The sequence below is a fragment of the Piliocolobus tephrosceles genome, chromosome 16 (assembly GCF_002776525.5).
Source record: "Piliocolobus tephrosceles isolate RC106 chromosome 16, ASM277652v3, whole genome shotgun sequence".
Classification (NCBI taxonomy): Eukaryota; Metazoa; Chordata; class Mammalia; order Primates; family Cercopithecidae; genus Piliocolobus; species Piliocolobus tephrosceles.
In genome coordinates, this window is record NC_045449.1 from 51,472,487 (window position 1) to 51,491,064 (window position 18,578).

General features: G+C 53.6%; 2 protein-coding genes across 2 annotated transcripts; one reads left to right on the plus strand and one right to left on the minus strand.

Annotated features, from left to right (window-relative positions):
* The first annotated feature begins 2 nt into the window (after positions 1-2).
* Positions 3-16,923, plus strand: WNK4 (WNK lysine deficient protein kinase 4). Its single transcript, XM_031934402.1, has 19 exons — positions 3-1,633; positions 3,073-3,245; positions 4,241-4,461; positions 4,727-4,884; positions 5,387-5,475; positions 5,557-5,773; positions 7,566-7,830; positions 8,065-8,186; positions 8,417-8,475; positions 8,577-8,694; positions 8,958-9,074; positions 13,756-13,893; positions 14,465-14,519; positions 14,626-15,233; positions 15,312-15,372; positions 15,476-15,884; positions 15,974-16,173; positions 16,332-16,429; positions 16,545-16,923. Exons 1-19 carry the CDS (start codon positions 416-418, stop codon positions 16,545-16,547), a joined length of 4,329 nt encoding a protein of 1,442 aa, XP_031790262.1. The 5' UTR covers positions 3-415; the 3' UTR covers positions 16,548-16,923.
* Positions 16,924-17,495: 572 nt separating this feature from the next.
* On the minus strand, positions 17,496-18,576 carry LOC111537349 (cytochrome c oxidase assembly factor 3 homolog, mitochondrial). The gene is made up of 2 exons (XM_023204040.3): positions 18,321-18,576; positions 17,496-18,026 (listed from the first exon to the last, which is right to left on the minus strand). Exons 1-2 carry the CDS (start codon positions 18,532-18,534, stop codon positions 17,920-17,922), a joined length of 321 nt encoding a protein of 106 aa, XP_023059808.1. The 5' UTR covers positions 18,535-18,576; the 3' UTR covers positions 17,496-17,919.
* Between the last annotated feature and the right edge of the window lie 2 nt (positions 18,577-18,578).

The following is an 18,578-nucleotide window of genomic DNA, read 5'->3' on the forward strand; positions in this document are numbered from 1 at the left end:
AGAGGGGAGAGAAAAGAAAGCTTATGGCTTTTGTAGAAGAAAAGGTCCTCCAGGGCCCTGCGGGCTCCAGTGAGCCTGTGGTTTTACATCTGCTGGGTGGGCTGTGTGGAGGAGTGCTGATGGAACACAGCTTGGGGACAGACTGCTTTCTCTCTGAATTGGAGTCACTTAAGGGCTCCCCCTTCCCTCACCGTCTCCCCTATGGAAGTCCTGAACTATTCTGAAGCCCCTCCCTCCATCCATCTGGTCTGGGTGGGGTAACTGTGGCCAAGGGGAGCTGAGGGGGTAAGCCGGATGTGGACTTTGGTTTATTGGAGACTTTGGCAAACAGAAAGGGAGGAAGGAGAGCCCACATTGCAAAAACAGCCACTCTGGCCAGGACTAGGCTGCGGCCAAGGTGGCCTGGAGGGGATGGATGACCGGGCAGTTTGGGGGAGGGACTTATCCTGGGGAGCACACACCCATTCCCTATTCAGACCAGAGGGACAACAATGTCAGACCTTTCCACTGTCCTCTCTGTATGTTCGGCCTGGGGCTACTCCGGACAGTTAGGAGGGGGTGGTGCTGCCTTATCTGGGGTGTGCAGGCGGGTGGTAGCCTACCCCTAAGTAATCCCCCACTAGGATCCGAGTGTCTTCCTCTCCTGCACTCCCCCGCGCACAAACAGGTTTGTGCACTCTTAGTGCGGGAGGACGCAACGCGGTCTCCCACTCACTTCTGGCCGCAGAGTGACACTGCGGCCCGGGGCTCGGGAAAGAGGGGGACGCGGCTGGGCGGGGCGGTGACTAAGGTGAGGGGCTGTTCGCGGGGATCCGCACGGCGGGAGCCGCTCGGAGGGGCGGCCGTGGGGGGCAAGGGCGGGCCGTGGGGCGGGGTCAGGGGCGGGGCCGGGCCGAGCCGGGGGCTGGGGCCCCAGCCGCTCAGCCGGAGCGCTGCGCACCCAGCGGGTCTGCCTGTCAGACCGCCTGCTCTCCAGCCGTCTGGTTTTCTACCCTTCGGTGCCTTGCTCTTCCTCATGTTGGCATCCCCGGCCACGGAGACCACCGTCCCTATGTCCCAGACTGAGGCCGACCTGGCGCTGCGGCCCCCGCCGCCTCTTGCCACCACGGGACAGCCCCGCCTCGGGCCCCCTCCTCGCCGAGCGCGCCGCTTCTCCGGGAAGGCTGAGCCTCGGCCGCGCTCTTCTCGTCTCAGCCGCCGTAGCTCAGTCGACTTGGGGCTGCTGAACTCTTGGTCCCTGCCACCCTCACCCGCTCCGGAACCCCCCGATTCTCCGGACTCCTCTGGTCCTGGCCCCGCAAGGAGCCCACCGCCTAGCTCCAAAGAAATCCCCGAGGGCACGTGGACCGAGGGAGCCCCTGTGAAGGCTGCAGAAGACTCCGCGCGTCCCAAGCTTCCGGACTCTGCAGTGGACCCGGGGTCCAGGGAGCCGCTGAGGGTCCCTGAAGCTGTGGCCCTAGAGCGGCGGCGGGAGCAGGAAGAAAAGGAGGACATGGAGACCCAGGCTGTGGCAACGTCCCCCGATGGCCGATACCTCAAGTTTGACATCGAGATTGGACGTGGCTCCTTCAAGACGGTGTATCGAGGGCTAGACACCGACACCACAGTGGAGGTGGCCTGGTGTGAGCTGCAGGTGCGGCTGGGAGCCCCCTCGGTGGCACCTTGGGATGGGACTCTGGAGGTCTTAGGATGAGAGACAGAGGGTGGGGGAGACAGCATCAAGGGAAGGATATATTTTTCCAAATGTCTATAGACACCTCTGCTGTCTTTGCCCTGACTGATCTGGCTGACTCTGGGCTGCAGAAGGAGAGACTGAGGCAGGTGGTGTCTGGTGACTCCTCCATGGGTATGAACATTCTCACTTTAAAGTCTCCATACTCAACCCTGAGAGGTGGAAGACAGGATGGGAAGTTGGGCAGGGGATCCAGTTTAGGTCAGTTTCCTGCTGGTGGGTACCCACAATCCCTTCCTCTCCCCTAAGTCCTGAGATCCTCAGTTATGACCCTGGTCCTCTTGATCCCCTCACTCATCCCCGTCCCCACCTATTTGCAGACCAGGAGGCTGGGATGTGGGAAGCCAGGAGCTGGGCAAGGGTCCTCTCCAACTCTAAAAGATTTAGGGCAGTTGTGGCAGAATGGGGCCCCCTAGTCCCTTCTGGAGCAGTCAGACTTCTGGACTTCACAGCTGCGAGGAGGGAGACATAGGGAGCCCCAGCTCTGGAGTGAGTCCAGTTCTGCTTCTCATCCCACTGCCTACCTGTGCTCTCCCTTCCCTCCCATATCTAAAGGCACTAAGCCCATGGGCTTTAGGAAGACCTTCCTCCCATCACTCCCATGCTACATATGGGTTAGGAGAACCCAGTCAACTTGGGGCCCGAAGCTTCGGATTCAGATGGGGGACAGAGCCTAGGGGAAGGGTCTCTCTCCAGCCCTGGCACAGGGCTCGCCCCTTGCGCCTGCCAGTGCCGCGCCCCAGGCTCTGGGCCAGGCCAGGAGACGCAGCCAAACTGGGGGGTGAGGGGAGGGAGAGGAGCCGGGGCGGGACAACTATGGGGGTGGGCGGCCTCTTGGCACCTAGTTCTGGATCTTTTCTTTCCTTCTCAGTACTTCCCTCCATATCCCTCCTGCCTTCTGTCTGGATCTAGCAGTTCCCAGTTTCTGGGGCTAACCCCCTTGCCGGCCCCAATTCCCTGCCCGTGGTCTCCTGCTGCCCGCCTGCTGCCTGCTCACTGCCAGCCCCCGGGTGCCCCCTCCCGCCCCATGGCCGGCCTGGGCAGCCACAAAGGCGCTATTGAGCTCAGGGCTCCGGGACCGGGCTGCATAAAGGAGCTTGTGTCCAGCAGGGGGTCTAGGGGGCTGCCCCAGGCCCAGGTTGGGTGTGTCCTTGGATCAGCTTACGTGGGGGACTGTTGGAGAGTTCAGGGTCTGCAGCCCACTGGGCGAGTGATCCCACTAACCCCACCCCATCTGTGGGCTCCAACCCTTACCTCTTCCCCCAACCCCACTCCAGGTGTCCCTGTTCCTTTCTGTGGGGGTCCTGGGCCTGACATGACACCTGTCCCCCATCCCACAGACTCGGAAACTGTCTAGAGCTGAGCGGCAGCGCTTCTCAGAGGAGGTGGAGATGCTCAAGGGGCTGCAGCACCCCAACATCGTCCGCTTCTACGATTCGTGGAAGTCAGTGCTGAGGGGCCAGGTTTGCATCGTGCTGGTCACCGAACTCATGACCTCGGGCACACTTAAGACGTGAGCTCTGCGCATGAGTGGGTGGGGAGAGGGAGACTGGGATGTGTGCCCACTGCTTCCTGAACTCCCAGGTTCCTCAAACTCTCTAATATCCAGGTGTAAAACCAGGTTCATCATCTCCCTCTCACCCAGCCTTTGCCTTGGTGAGTGGCAATGTCCACCCAGCACTCCAGTCAAAAACTTGGCTGTCTCCCCAGACTCCCCTCTCTCCACTCTGCCCCCTCATCAGTCTGTCCCCAAGTCTTTCCTTAACCTTTCCCCACCTGGCTTTCACTGCTTCACCCATGCCACCACCTCAATGCCATCTCGCTGATCTGGAGCCCTGCAGCAGCCTCGTGAAGGGCCTTCCCAAACTTTGCCACCCTCTAAGTGATCCTATCTTCCTGCAGCCTGGAGGATCTTTCCCAGTTGAAAATCTGAACTGTCACTCCCCTCCTTAAAACCCCTTCAAAGTTTCCCATGGCCTTGGAATAAAGGCCACACAGGCTCACCTGTTCACAAACGCCTTAGGATACAGCCTCATTTTCAGCCTAAGTTCCAATCACACCAAATTCCTGGCACCTCGTCCCACCCTGCCTTGTCACTGGCTTTTTCTGTGCCTTTGAGCACGGTGTCCTGTCTGCCTGGGAAGTCTCCATCCCTTCCCCCTTTCACCTTTGAGCTCCTACTCATCATTCAAGATGCAACACAAAAGTATTTCCTCTCCGAAGCCCTCATGCTTGGGGCAGTTAGTCATCCCTTCCTGCGCTCCCACAGCACCTTGGCTGCGGCGCTATCTATCAGTTTACTTCCCAACCCGTTTGGTAACGTCAGTCTATCCACCACACCCCCTGACTCAGTTTCTCCCTGGGGCCAGGCAGACATAGACTAGGAGAATGCTGGCAGAAGATGTGGAGGCGGCAGCAGGGTGCTGCAGGGGGGAACTTCCCAGTGGGGGGACTCCTCCCCATTGGCCGTGTCCCCCACCAGGACCCTTGCTATGTGCCCTCCCCCAGGTACCTGAGGCGGTTCCGGGAGATGAAGCCGCGAGTCCTTCAGCGCTGGAGCCGCCAAATCCTGCGGGGACTTCATTTCCTACACTCCCGGGTTCCTCCCATCCTGCACCGGGATCTCAAGTGCGACAATGTCTTTATCACGGGCCCTACTGGCTCCGTCAAAATCGGGGACCTGGGCCTGGCCACGCTCAAGCGCGCCTCCTTTGCCAAGAGTGTCATCGGTGCGTCTCTCCAGGAGGGTCCATGCCATTCCTTCCTCCCCCACCTCAGAAGAGAACCTGGGTACTCCCTCCCCTCAGCAAGGGCCTTCAAGGTCCACAGAACTACCAGATGACAGGGGACCTGAGGAGACCTATGGCATCCCTGCTTAACCCCACTGTGGGCCAGGGTCACTTGCACTCGCAGGGCTGCCTGGGGCTACCTAGCCCAATGGAAAGGACAAGGCCAGAGTGCCCAGCAACCTGATCCCTGCTGTTGACCCTACAGGGACCCCGGAATTCATGGCCCCCGAGATGTACGAGGAAAAGTACGATGAGGCCGTGGACGTGTATGCGTTTGGCATGTGCATGCTGGAGATGGCCACCTCTGAGTACCCGTACTCCGAGTGCCAGAATGCCGCGCAAATCTACCGCAAGGTCACTTCGGTGAGAGGCATGGGGCTGGCGGGAAAGGCAATTCCAGGGCCACCTCCCATTTTCCTGCCCCAGCCAGCCGGCAGTCAATGCCCTTTGCCTGCACGAAAACAGGCTAGACAGAGTCGCCTTGGTGAACACAGGATATTGAATGCACACGCACCCACTCCAGTACACGCTATTTAGAATAATATGTGTGGTGCTCCCAAGAGTTCACAAATGATTTTGCATCCCATCTCTCATCCAATCCTTCCAGCTGCCCTGTGAGGTGAGCGGGGCAAATGTTCCACCCTGCGATTTACAGATGAACAAACAGCGGGAGACTTGTTCAAGGTCACGCTGTAAATACTTGGGCGGGGGAGTGAGATTTGAAATCACATCTTCCAGTAGCAGTCAGGCTTTTGCAACTGCACGCGCAGCTGCCTAAGGCAGGAGTGGAGTAAGGGGTGGGGGGGTGTCAAGCCGAGAGCTGGGGATCAAAGGACCGGAGGTGTCATGCAACCCCTTCCCCCAGGGCAGAAAGCCGAACAGCTTCTACAAGGTGAAGATACCCGAGGTGAAGGAGATCATTGAAGGCTGCATCCGCACGGATAAGAACGAGAGGTGGGGGTGAAAGGGCAGAGCATGGGTAGAGTAGGGCCGCGGGCCGCGGCGGGCTGGGCTAACACCTCGCGTCACCCTCAGGTTCACCATCCAGGACCTCCTGGCCCACGCCTTCTTCCGCGAGGAGCGCGGTGTGCACGTGGAACTAGCGGAGGAGGACGACGGCGAGAAGCCAGGCCTCAAGCTCTGGTTACGCATGGAGGACGCGCGGCGCGGGGGGCGCCCACGGGACAACCAGGCCATCGAGTTCCTGTTCCAACTGGGCCGGGACGCGGCCGAGGAGGTGGCACAGGAGATGGTGAGCGGAGGACAGACTGTGCTGCCACTGGACGTGTAAAGGGCATTGACCCGAGGGGATAGTGCGACAGGGATGGGGCGCAGGAGGCGTGGCAGCGATGGGGGCCGGGCACCTTACCCCTCTCAGAATCTCCTGCAGCGTCTCCCTACCTCTCCAGCCCTAACTTACCTGCACCCACACCCAGTTTTCCTTTACAGAGGGAGCCCTGAGTCCTCCAGCATCCCTGCTTTACCTCCAGCTGATCTGTTCTTCCTGGAATGCCCTTCTTGCCAATTTATCTTTTCCTTCTTTCCTCCTTCCCCCTTGTTCTTTTTCTTTTTCTTCCAATATGATCAGAACCATTGATTTCGGGAAACCGTCCCCTCTGGAGTCAAACTTAAATGCTTCTTTCCACTTCAGCAAGTTCTCTGTTACAGCACTCCCGACTATCGGTCCTGTCTTAGACCTGAATAAGTTCCTATCTTTCTTTTCCACTAGACTATAAACTCCCTGAGGACAGAGACTGTGTTTATTGATTCTTCTATCCCTGGCAGTGCTTGGCACATAGTAAGAGCTCATTAATAGCCCACATCTGTACATGGCTTAAAGCACTTTCACATGCATTTGATCTTTGCTACCCATCCTGCATAGGGGGCAGTTTTATCTCAACTTGTTGATAAGGAAATGGAAATTTAGAGAGGTTGAATACCTTGTCCAGTGCCCTAAGTAGGTAAGTGGAAGAGCTAGATTGAAACTGAGGTGGTTCAGATTTTAAATCAGGTTACCCTTCCCCACCTCCTTTACTCACTCAGCTAAGCCTGTGGCTAAAAGGAATGAGGAGGTGATGAATGGAAGCCGGTAGAAGGGGAGAGGCATAAGATTCAAGGGCAGATGCTTGGGGACTGGCTTCGGAAGTCCTGAAGGGAGTATGAGATTCTTTTTGGGGAGTAATGGAGTCTCACTCTGTCATCCAGGCTGGAGGGCAGTGGCACTATCTCAGCTCATTGCAACCTCTGCCTTCTGGGTTCAAGCAGTTCTCCTGCCTCAGCCTCCCCAGTAGCTGGGATTACAGGCACGAGCCACAACGCCCAGCTAATTTTTGTATTTTTAGTAGAGACGGGGTTTCACCATGTTGGCCAGGCTGGTCTCGAATTCCTGACCTCAAGTGATCCACCTGTCTTGGCCTCCCAAATTGCTGGGATTACAGGTGTGAGCCACCATGCCCAGCTGAGTATGGGATTCTTAATAGAGACATGACAGTTGCAAGGGTGGAGACCACCTACGGTGGGACAAGAACCTGAGAATGTGTTAGAAATTTAGAGCAGGTCTCCATATCATGGCCCAACCTGACCTGAGATCCAATCTTGATCCATTGCTGACAAGGGATTCTTGGCCTTGGCACTGTTGGCATCTTTGTTTTAGGGACTGCCCTGTACATTGTAGGATACTGAGAAGAACCCCTGGCTTCTACTCACTAGATTCAGTAGCATCTACCTTCGAGTTGTGGCAACTGAAAATGTCTCTAGATATTGCCAAACATCTCTTCTTCCCATTGGAAACCACTGACTTACTGTATAACTATGAACTGGTCAATTCATTAATCTCTAAAATGGAATGGTAAGATTTATCCCACAAGGTTGTTTGGAGGATCTAATGATGCTAATGTAAGGAGCTGCCAGTTAGCAGACATAGTGGGTCATCAGTAAGTGCTGGTTTCCTTCCTCCCATATCCCGGAGTTCCCAAGAAGGTGTCCTGATGGATCTTTGAGAGGGGGTCCCAAACTGTGTTTCTCATCCCCCACCCCAACTCCAGGTGGCTCTGGGCTTGGTCTGTGAAGCCGATTACCAGCCAGTGGCCCGTGCAGTACGTGAACGGGTTGCCGCCATCCAGCGAAAGCGTGAGAAGCTGCGTAAAGCAAGGGAATTGGAGGCACTCCCACCAGAGCCAGGACCTCCACCAGCAACTGTGCCCATGGCTCCCGGTCCCCCCAGTGTTTTCCCCCCTGAGCCTGAAGAGCCAGAGGCAGACCAGCACCAGCCCTTCCTTTTCCGCCACGCCAGCTACTCATCTACCACCTGTAAGTCACCCCTGATCTTGAGACATAGGTCCCAGAACACCTTGGACTCTGCCCCAAACCCAGAAATTCACCCCCACCGCAGTCACTTACCCTGCCTTCCACCTCTAGCCGTGAAGCTCCCTCCAGGAAGGAACTCTCCCCAGCTCCAGGCCCCTCCTTGCTTAGGCAGGCCCCCTCCTCTGCCACTATTCCCTTTCATTTCCCCTTTTTTTGATCCCCTCCCTCCCCAACCAGCGGATTGCGAGACTGATGGCTACCTCAGCTCCTCTGGCTTCCTGGATGCCTCAGACCCTGCCCTTCAGCCCCCTGGGGGGGTGCCATCTAGCCCGGCTGAGTCCCATCTCTGCCTGCCCTCGGTGAGAGGGGGTCGCATGGGGGACTCCCAGCCATTCCAAGCCTATGACCTATCTCCTTCCTTGTGAAACCCAATCTCATGATCCAGCCCTATGTCCCTGGAAATCTACCATTCTTGTCCTCCTTTTCTCTAATTCCATCTCCCTAATATCCTCCCAGCATCCTTGACACCATCTCCCTAGATTGCAACAGTTATCTTCCCCTGACCTCATGAACCCTTATCCTGTTTCAGGCTTTTGCCCTATCCATTCCACGTTCTGGCCCTGGAAGTGACTTTTCCCCTGGGGACAGGTATGTTCTAGTACAAATTGGGGTGCCAGGGTGAGACACCTGGGGCACTGGGGTCTCAGTGTCTGCTCTGACAGTCATTCTATCTTCTTTCTCTTTACCAGCTATGCCTCAGATGCAGCTTCAGGCCTTAGCGATGTGGGAGAAGGGATGGGACAAATGAGGAGACCCCCAGGGAGGAATCTCCGGCGCAGACCCCGATCCCGGCTGCGGGTCACTAGTGTAAGGATGGAGTACAGGAGATAGAGAGTAACCTACAGGGCCAGGAGGGGAGTGTCAGGGGAAAGCCGGGGAGGGGGGGGGTCACCCAGAAAAGGGGAGAAGCAGTGTGTGACTGGTACTCAAGAGGCAACCAGACTTTAGGGGTGGGATCTACTTATCTCCAAGTCCATTGTGGCTGCTGTCACTTGGCTGGGGTAGGGTGGAGACACAGCATGATGACAGAGGGCTTGACTTCCTCCCCTCTGCTGACTTTGAATCTGAAGGTCTCAGACCAGAATGACAGAGTGGTTGAGTGCCAGCTACAGACCCATAACAGCAAGATGGTGACCTTCCGATTTGATCTGGATGGGGACAGCCCGGAAGAGATTGCAGCTGCCATGGTGAGGGGGAGAGAGATGAGGACAGAGTATTTGGATCTGGAACAAGAGTCTCCTTCCGGATGTCCGCTGGGGCTGAAACCCACTGATCCAACAGCAAGGGTTTTTAAATCTCTGGTTGACACTTAGCACAGTGACACTGAAGACGTCTCAGCCCTTGTTTTGGGGGAGATTTCTGTTTATCCAGTGAGGTTTGGCTTCTCAGCTGGAGCAATTTGAGACTCACATTGACCGGGTACACACAAGTGCTACGTGTAAGTGCCTGGTAGACGTGCAATACTGTGGCTGTAGGTGAAGGATGGACTGGGCAGCAGGGGCAATGGGCTTACCCAGGACCTTGGCAGATGAGCGAGAAAGGCCGTGAAGGGTGGAAAGGCTGTGAAGGGTGTCCCTATGCAGGGACAGCATAAGCAAAGGCATTCCAAGTAGAGAGTGACTTGGAATATGGGGCTGGGAGGGCTTCATGAGGGAATTACTATCATTAGAAGTAAAGATTCCTATAGGAGAGTTGTGGGGAGTGAAGCTGGGTAGGTAAAGTGGGTCCAGATTATAGAATAGACAATGTTAAGAGTTAGGCAGAGGCCAGGCGCGGTGGCTCACGCCTGTAATCCCAGCACTTTGGGAAGCTGAGGCGGGTGGATCACCCAAGGTCAGGAGTTCAAGACCAGCTTGGCCAACATAGTGAAATCCCGTCTCTACTAAAAAATACAAAAATTAGCCGGGCCTGGTGGCGTATGCCTGTAGTCCCAGCTGCTCGGGAGGCTAAGGCAGGAGAATTGTTTGAACCTGGGAGGCAGAGGTTGCAGTGAGCCGAGATCGTGCCATTGTGCTCCAGCCTGGGTGACAAGAGTGAGATTCTGTCTAAAAATAAATAAATAAATAGGCAGAGTGGGCTGGTTCCAGTGGCTCACACCTGTAATGCACTCTGGGAGGATGAAGTAGGAGGATCGCTTGAACCCAGGAGTTCAAGACCACCCTGGAAAATATAATGAGACCCTATCTATACAAAAAATTTAAAAAATTAGCTATGTGTGGTGGCACATGCCTGTCATCCCAACTACCTGGGAGGCTGAGGTGGGAGGATCACTTGAGCCTCGGAGGTCAAGGCTGCAGTGAGCTGTGATCATGCCACTGCACTCCAGCCTGGGAGACAGAGTGAACTTTGTCTCAAAAAATAAAAAATAAGATTAAAAAAAGGCAGAGTGTAACATGGTGACAGTAGGCTTTGTGAAGACCATCTGCCATAGGATGTGGAAGGGGGTTAGGGGAAGGGAGGGAAAATACCTGGGAGGTAGACCCAGGAAACCACCTGTGGACAAAGGAGAGAGTAGCTTATGGGAGGGAAGAGGAGAAAGGGTGAATCTGAGGGTTGTTTCGGGAAAATAAGTTACTCTGTAATCCAGTAACCTATTGACGTAGTACAGAACATAGTACATAGTAGATGCTCAATAAATATTTGCTGAGTTGATATGATAGGGAGTTAGGGAGAAGGGATGTCAAGGACAACTTGTAGGCCACCAAAGTAGAGTAGGAGAGTAGGTGACCAAAGGAGAGAGGAAGTTAGAAATGAAGAATTTTTTTAAGAGGTCATGATGAGCTTGAGTGAAGAAGGGACAGCCAAGACAAGATCCTCCATAGCTGTGGGATATGGGTCAGGCAGGGCTGGAGAGAGGTGGATGGAGGAGTGGTCAGTACAGAGTTGAAAGTGAAGGGAGATGAGCCTGCAAAGCCAGAGACACAGAGGGTTGCAGAGTGTGTTTCAGCGCATACCACCAGTTCTGGAGTGGGAAGCGGGAGGGTACGTCATGGAAGGACACAGAGATGAAGCCAGAGAGGTAGGAGGAAGTTAGTCAAAACTGAGTGAGGAGAGAGTTTCAAGGAGGTGGCATAGGGTGAATCCTCAGGCAAGACCACACTGCCTTTTGTTAGGAGATCTTTGTGGGAGACCAGTTTCAGTGGAGTGGAGGTGGTGGATGCCAGCCCCGGGGGTGAAGGAGGGAAAGGAATGGGAGAAACGCCAGGTATTAGGAGCCCTCTCTAAAGCATCTCCTCCATCATGTCATTCACCTTGTGTCCAGGACAAAGACACAATATCACCTGGCACACAAGGCTCATCACTTTCCGTCAAACCACTTGACCCTTTCAGAGTCTTCCCTCCAGCCACACTGGTTTCAAAACGGGCCTCTGGAGAGGTTGGGTGCCTTCCTGCCTCTGCCTCCACCTGCTTCAGGGGCTCTCACTCTTAGAGCCTTCTGTATTGGGCTTTCAAGCCCCCTTTGATTCTGCACAGCCAAAGTGACCCCACCCCATGCATCCAGAGTCCTTTGCCCTCTTTTCTCTCCTTACCCAGTCCTCCCTCCACTCCTCTGCAGCAGAGTTCTCCTGAGACTTGGATCTGATCTGTTGATTTTCACCCGAAATTATTTAGTGGCTACTTGTGGTTGTAGAGTAAGGTTCAAATTCCAAAGCCTTTAAAATTCACAGCACACTCAGCTACACTTGAGTCCTCACTATTTTAAGAACAGGCCATGCCAGGCGTGGTGGCTCATGCCTGTAATCCCAGCTACTCGCGAGGCTGAGGCAGGAGAATCACTTGAACCCAGGAGGTGGAGGTTGTGGTGAGCCGAGATCACACCATTGCGCTCTAGCCTGGACAACAACAGCAAAACTCTGTCTCAAAAAAAAAAAGAAAGAAAAGAAAAGAAAAAAGATTGAATAGGCCAGGCGTTTGGCTCATGCTTGTAATCCCAGCACTTTTGGAAGGCCAAGGCAGGTGGATCACTTGAGGTCAGGAGTTCGAGACCAGCCTTGCCAACATGGTGAAGCCCTGTCTCTACTAAAAATATAAAAATTAGCTGGGCGTGGTGGAAGGCACCTGTAGTCCCAGCTACTTGAGAGGCTGACGCAGGAGAATATCTTGAACCCAGGAGGTGAGATTGCAGTGAGCCGAGATCATGCCACTGCACTCCAGCCTGGGTAATAGAGCAAAGCTCAGTCTCAAAAATAAATAAATAAATAAATAAATAAATAAATAAATAAATAAATAAATAAATAAAATAATAATGTACCACGCCTTGCATGCTTCAAAGCTACTACACTGTTCTCTCTGCCTAGACTGCTCTGCTCTTGCTGGTGAGCAGCCTGGAATAGAGGAAGGGATCGCTTTCATATAATACCTAAGTTCAAACTTCAGCTCTGTTATTTACTAATCCAATGAACTTGGGCAAGTTTCTTAACCTCTGTAAACTTCAGTTGCATATAAGTAAAATGCAGATGATAGTATTTGTTTTGCAGAGATGTTCTGATATGATACAATGTAATGTAGAAGTGTCCACACATGGTAGGTCCTCAATAGAGGTTGCTTTTCTCATCTGTCAATGTTCAGCTCCAAAGACTTACTCTGTGAAAGTGTCCCAGCTTCCCCCCATCCCCAGTGTGGTATTCTGTCTTTGGAATAGCATTTTTTAAAATTGTGATTAAAAAACATAAATGTAAAATTTACCACCGTAACCATTTTTAAGTGGACAGTTCGGCAATGTTAAGTATATTCACATTGCTGTGAAACAGATCTCCGGGGGTTTTCTTTCCTTGCAAATCTGAAACTCTATACCCATTAAACAACTCTGCCTTTCCACCCCCCGACACCCGTAACCCTGGAACAGCATTTCTATCTATATCTCACTTGTAAGTGCCTTACCTATTACAGGCTGCCTTGCAGTAGGTTTAATTATGTATTTATGTATCTCCTCCACTAAGTTTTGGGCTTTGTTAAGACTAGGACCTTGTTTCATGCTTCCCTGTATTCCCACAGTACCCAGCACAATGCCAGCACATAGCAGGTGCTCAATAGGTATTCATGGATTTGAATGTGACATTTGCCATTTATTGCCTTATTTTGACTAACTTTGTGGGATGGGTGTATGTGGGCCTGTGTTACACTTTATAAACCCTATGGGGCAGAAATCGTGTCCAAAAGCATGTGAGGCAACAGTGAAGATAACTCAGCTCTGGCTTTAGGTAGATGTGGGTTTAAATCCTGTGACCTTAGGCAGATGAAACTTAACCTCTTTGAGCATTGGTTATCGTAATTCTACCACAGCGATATTAATATGGGCCCCAGAAAGTTATTGGTGTTAAATGTGATAATATATGCAAAGCAGCTAGCATATATATGCATCCTATGAATGTTAGCACCTTTCCTTCTAGGCTGTATTTCTCCTTACACCACACAGTGCCTGCAACACAATAGGCATTTACTTGTTTTAGGTTGGTGGTTGGCAGAAGCAGTAGTGTGAAGGGTGGATTTTTTATTTTTATTTTTTTTGAGATGGGAGTCTTGCTCAGTTGCCAGGCTGGAGTGCGGTGGTGCGATCTTGGCTCACTGCAACCAGTTTTCCAGGTTCAGGTGATTCTCCCATCTCAGCCACCCCAGTAGCTGGCATTACAGGCCCCAACATCATGCCTGGCTAATTTTTGTATTTTAGTAGAGATGGGGTATCACCATGTTGGCCAGGCTAGTCTTGAACTCCTGACCTCAGGTGATCCGCCCGCCTTGGCCTCCCAAAGTGCTAGGATTACAGGCATGAGCCATCATACCTGGCCTGATTTTTTAAGATCAGAAGCAGGGGGAGAGGGATGAGAGAGATAACAAGCTCTCCCTCCCCATCCTATTGACCCTCGCCAGGTGTATAACGAGTTCATTCTGCCCTCGGAGCGAGATGGATTTCTCAGACGGATTCGGGAGATTATCCAGCGAGTGGAGACCCTGTTGAAGAGAGACACTGGCCCCATGGAGGCTGCTGAAGACACCCTAAGCCCCCAGGTCAGACCCCTCTGGACACTTCCAGGGGAAATGGACTCTCTGCTGCAGGGTTCATTACTCTCTGCCTTCAGCAGTCCCCTTGGATCTTCCTCCTCTTCATCTCTGGGACCCTAAAACAGTGGCTCTTACCCCATTTGAGAATATGATGAAAGCCATCACCTCTTGTTCTGGAAAACTTGTTCAATACATACTTTTCTTTTAACTCATTATTTTGAAATAATTTCAGACTTGTGGAAAGAAGTTGCAAGAATTGTATAAAGAACCCCTGGATACCCTTTGCCCAGATTTGCCAATTGTTAGTGTTTTGCCACCTTAGCATCATCATTCTCTCTTCCTCTCCCCTCTGTATGTGTGCATACATACTATATTTTTCGGAACCACTTGAGAGTAAGTTGCAGACATCATGCCCTTTTACCTCTATACATTTCAGCACATATGCTTCTGAATCCCTTGAAACTCATGTACAGACTCCTAGAGGTTTATGGGTCCTAGCTTAGGAACCCCAGTCTGACACCTTCCATCTCAGACTGCTCTTCCCCACTGTGACTGTGGACTCCTTTCTCTGCCTCAGGAGGAGCCAGCACCATTACCTGCCCTGCCCGTCCCCCTCCCAGACCCATCCAATGGTATGTACTGAGTTCTGTCCTTGCTCATCCCAACCCTTGGGGTTGCTCCTGGGAAGGGCACAGGGCATGTGGGACCGTGATCTCAACATACCCTCCTTCCTAGCAGAGCTCCAGAGCAGCAACTCCCTGGAGCACAGGAGCTGGGCAGCCTTCTCCACCACCTCATCTTCTCCTGGGACTCCTTTGTCTCCTGGAAACCCATTTTCTCCTGGAACCCCCATTTCCCCAGGTCCCGTCTTCCCCATCACTTCTCCACCATGTCATCCCAGCCCTTCCCCATTCTCCCCTGTTTCTTCCCAGGTCTCCTCAAATCCCTCTCCACACCCCACCAGCTCTCCACTTCCATTCTCCTCCAGCACACCTGAGTTTCCAGTCCCACTCTCTCAGTTTCCCCAGAGTTCTCTCCCCACGACTTCTCCGCCTACATTCTCTCCCACTTGTTCTCAGGTCACTCTTAGTCCCCCTTTCTTTCCTCCATGCCCCTCCACTTCTTCCCTCCCCTCCACCACAGCAGCCCCTCTCCTCTCTCTGGCTAGTGCATTCTCACTGGCTGTGATGACCGTGGCCCAGTCCCTGCTGTCCCCCTCGCCCGGGCTCCTTTCCCAATCTCCTCCAGCCCCTCCTAGTCCCTTCCCTAGCCTGCCCCTTCCCCCTCCCCTTGCTCCTGGTGGCCAGGAGAGTCCTTCACCCCACACAGCTGAGGTGGAGAATGAGGTGAGTAGAAAACCAAGAGGGATGATCAGGGAGACTCCACTCTGCACTCTTCCCTTCTCATGGCCCCACACTTTCTAGGCCTCGCCACCTCCTGCTCGGCCTCTCCCAGGGGAAGCCAGGCTGGCGCCCATCTCTGAAGGTGAGGCCTCTGACCACTGACCTTCCCCTGCCATTATCCCTACTAATTGTCTCTCCTGTCACTGCTCTCCTTTCCTCATGCCTTCTTCCTCGTCGCCCTACAGAGGGAAAGCCGCAGCTTGTTGGGCGTTTCCAAGTGACTTCATCCAAGGAACCAGCTGAGCCTCTTCCCCTGCAGCCAACATCCCCCACTCTCTCTGGTTCTCCGAAACCTTCAACCCCTCAGCTTACTTCAGAGAGCTCAGACACAGAGGACAGTGCTGGAGCCAGGCCAGAGACCAGGGAAGCTCTGGCTGAGAGCGACCGTGCAGCTGAGGGTCTGGGGGCTGGAGTTGAGGAGGAAGGAGATGATGGGAAGGAACCCCAAGATGGGGGCAGCCCCTCACCCCTGAGCCATCCCAGCCCAGTGTGGATGAACTACTCCTACAACAGCCTGTGTCTGAGCAGCGAGGAGTCAGAAAGCAGTGGGGAAGATGAGGAGTTCTGGGCTGAGCTGCAAAGTCTTCGGCAGAAGTGAGTCGGGGGAGGATGGAGGAGCGAGAGGTGAACCTGGGAGAGCATGGTGTGTGGCTAGCCCTTTCATGCCCTCTGTGCATCCTCAGGCACTTGTCAGAGGTGGAAACACTACAGACACTACAGAAAAAAGAAATTGAAGATTTGTACAGCCGGCTGGGGAAGCAGCCCCCACCGGGTATTGTGGCCCCAGCTGCTATGCTGTCCAGCCGCCAGCGCCGCCTCTCCAAGGGCAGCTTCCCCACCTCCCGCCGCAACAGCCTACAGCGCTCTGAGCCCCCAGGCCCTGGTGAGACTGCAGTCACCCAGCTTCCATCTTTTCCCTGAGACCCCTTGCTGTCTACTGTTTTTTTCCAGGTCCTGGGGGTCTGCCCCAGGGGAATATACCCCCTCTCCCCACCTCCCCTTTCCTCACTTAGTGCTCTCCCTCCCCCGTCCTGCTCCCAGGCATCATGCGAAGGAACTCCCTGAGTGGCAGCAGCACCGGCTCCCAGGAGCAGCGGGCAAGCAAGGGGGTGACATTCGCCGGGGATGTTGGCAGGATGGTGAGGGCGGGCCCAAGGGAGGGAGAGCCCAGGGAATCAGGGAATGGTACCTGGCTGCAGCTTCGCCATCCTCCCACCTTGGAGGTTTCTTCATCACTTTTTCTTTTCCCTCCAGTGAATTCAGAACAGAAGCCATGTATCTCCCCCACACCAGGGCCCACCATGGAGCTTGTGTTCTCAGAATCTGATGCTTTTCTGACCAACACAACTGAGCAAGGAAGATCCCAGCACTGAAGGGGTAGAAGGCCAGGGGGGCATGGAGAGTGCAGCTCCATTATAGTGAAGAGCCAAACATATGTGAACTGTTTGCTGTGTGGAGGTGTTAGTCCTGCAGCCTACCATCTTCATCTCTAGCCCCTCTCCCCTGCCAAGAGTCAACCACTAAGCAATCCCGCCCAAGTCCAGATGCTTCTAGAGGGGCCCACTCCCAGCTGGGAGAGTGTAGGGCATATGCTCACACATTAGCAGCAACCAATAAAAATGCTGGAAACAAGGACGCCGTGAATCCATATGCCATGCCTTAGGAAGTGGGGGAGCAAAGCCTTGTGGGGTGAAGTAGGGGAAGATTTAAAAGGGACTTTTCTTTTCACAGTGGGAGGCAGCAGTGGAAGCTGCCCAGCCCTCTGGCTTCCTACCATCAGTTAATGAGGAAACTGCAAGGTCAGTGATCCACTTGACTAAGTTAGGATCCCCTCCAAACCCCACCCTCGACCTGTACAGGCAGGTACAAGGGAAAGTTAAAAGAACGAAGACTGCTTGTCTTTCACCCTTCATCCACCTCTCTCTCTCCCCCTCTCTCTCTGGGGATGGGAAAAGCAGTAGAGCTACAGTATGTTCTTGTGGGTAGAGGACAGAAGAGTGACCTTCCTTCCCCTAAGACGTGGGTTCAGTCTCAAACCACCCAGTGATCTCTCCCTTAAATCAGGTGGAAAGATCTCATGGAAAAAGTAATTCTAGTTAAACATTTACAGCTCCCTGGGGCAGTGCCACCACTGCAGCTACTGCCTGTGAAGCTTTCCAGCATGAAGTGCCATATACTGCCTCTCAGCCTCCATACTCACTTGACTCCAGGAGAATGACTCAGTTTATTATTCTCAATTTGACCCTATCTATACCACTTTAGGTTCAAACACTGCACAGAGCTGCCACACCTAACCTCATAACAGTCACATCCCTGGAAGGTGAAGGGGGTAAACCACAAAGTCAGAAACATTGGGAAAAGCCATGGTCGCACGCACACCTCTCAAGGAAACAAACTACAAGAAATGGCTCAGTCATTGTACACAGCAAGTGTGCAGTGGGCAAAGTTCTGTTCTTTTGACAGTAGCCAAATGCTTAAGTCCCTGGTTTCTTGGGATCAATCATGGCCCAAGGTTAGTTAAGAAGGCCAACAATGTTGTGAGGAGGATTCAATTTCTACAGGGTCATGGGGCATCATCCACCATGTGAAGGGGCTCCAGCAGGTTGGACATGATCAATACCCATCCAGATTAGGATCCTGATGCCCTTGCCAGAGCTCGGGCTCGGGCAGCTTTGGCCTCGTCTTCTAGCTCATCTAGGAAACGCTCCTGGGAAATCGAGTAGAAGGTGTAACCATCTGGGGAGGTAGGTTCAGGAAACCACATGGACTATGCACATTCCCCTTTCCTAGATTTGCTCTACCACGCTTGTTACCTTCCCAAATCAGTGATTCCGGCTTCCCACTGCTGCTGTTTCTAAGCCCTGAACCCCAACTCCGTTATTAATAAATCAAAATAAAAGAGTACCTTAGGAATAACAAAGTACTAACCCCATTTTACCCCAAAATTAAACGGGTGGTAAAGCCCTCTTGCACACTCTGTTCCCCTTCCCCTATATGCTGTCCCCTTGAGTCTACAACAAGGACGGATACAAATAGCTAACACCAGGGCCCCGATGCCTAGGCCGGTCACGATGTTCCGGGTCCGCCGCTGCGGTAGGACCTTCTGCCACTGGGCAAGCTGCGCCCGCCGCATGGAATACAGTTGCTCGGGTGTCAGCTTCTCCCGCGTCGGGTCGATACGTTGAGCGAACGGGGCCTCTCCACGCTTAGCATCCAGAGGGTCACCAGCTCCCGAGGCCGCCATGTTGCCGCTCCTCTCTTCGCGTTGCCGCCGCGCGGGGCTCGCTG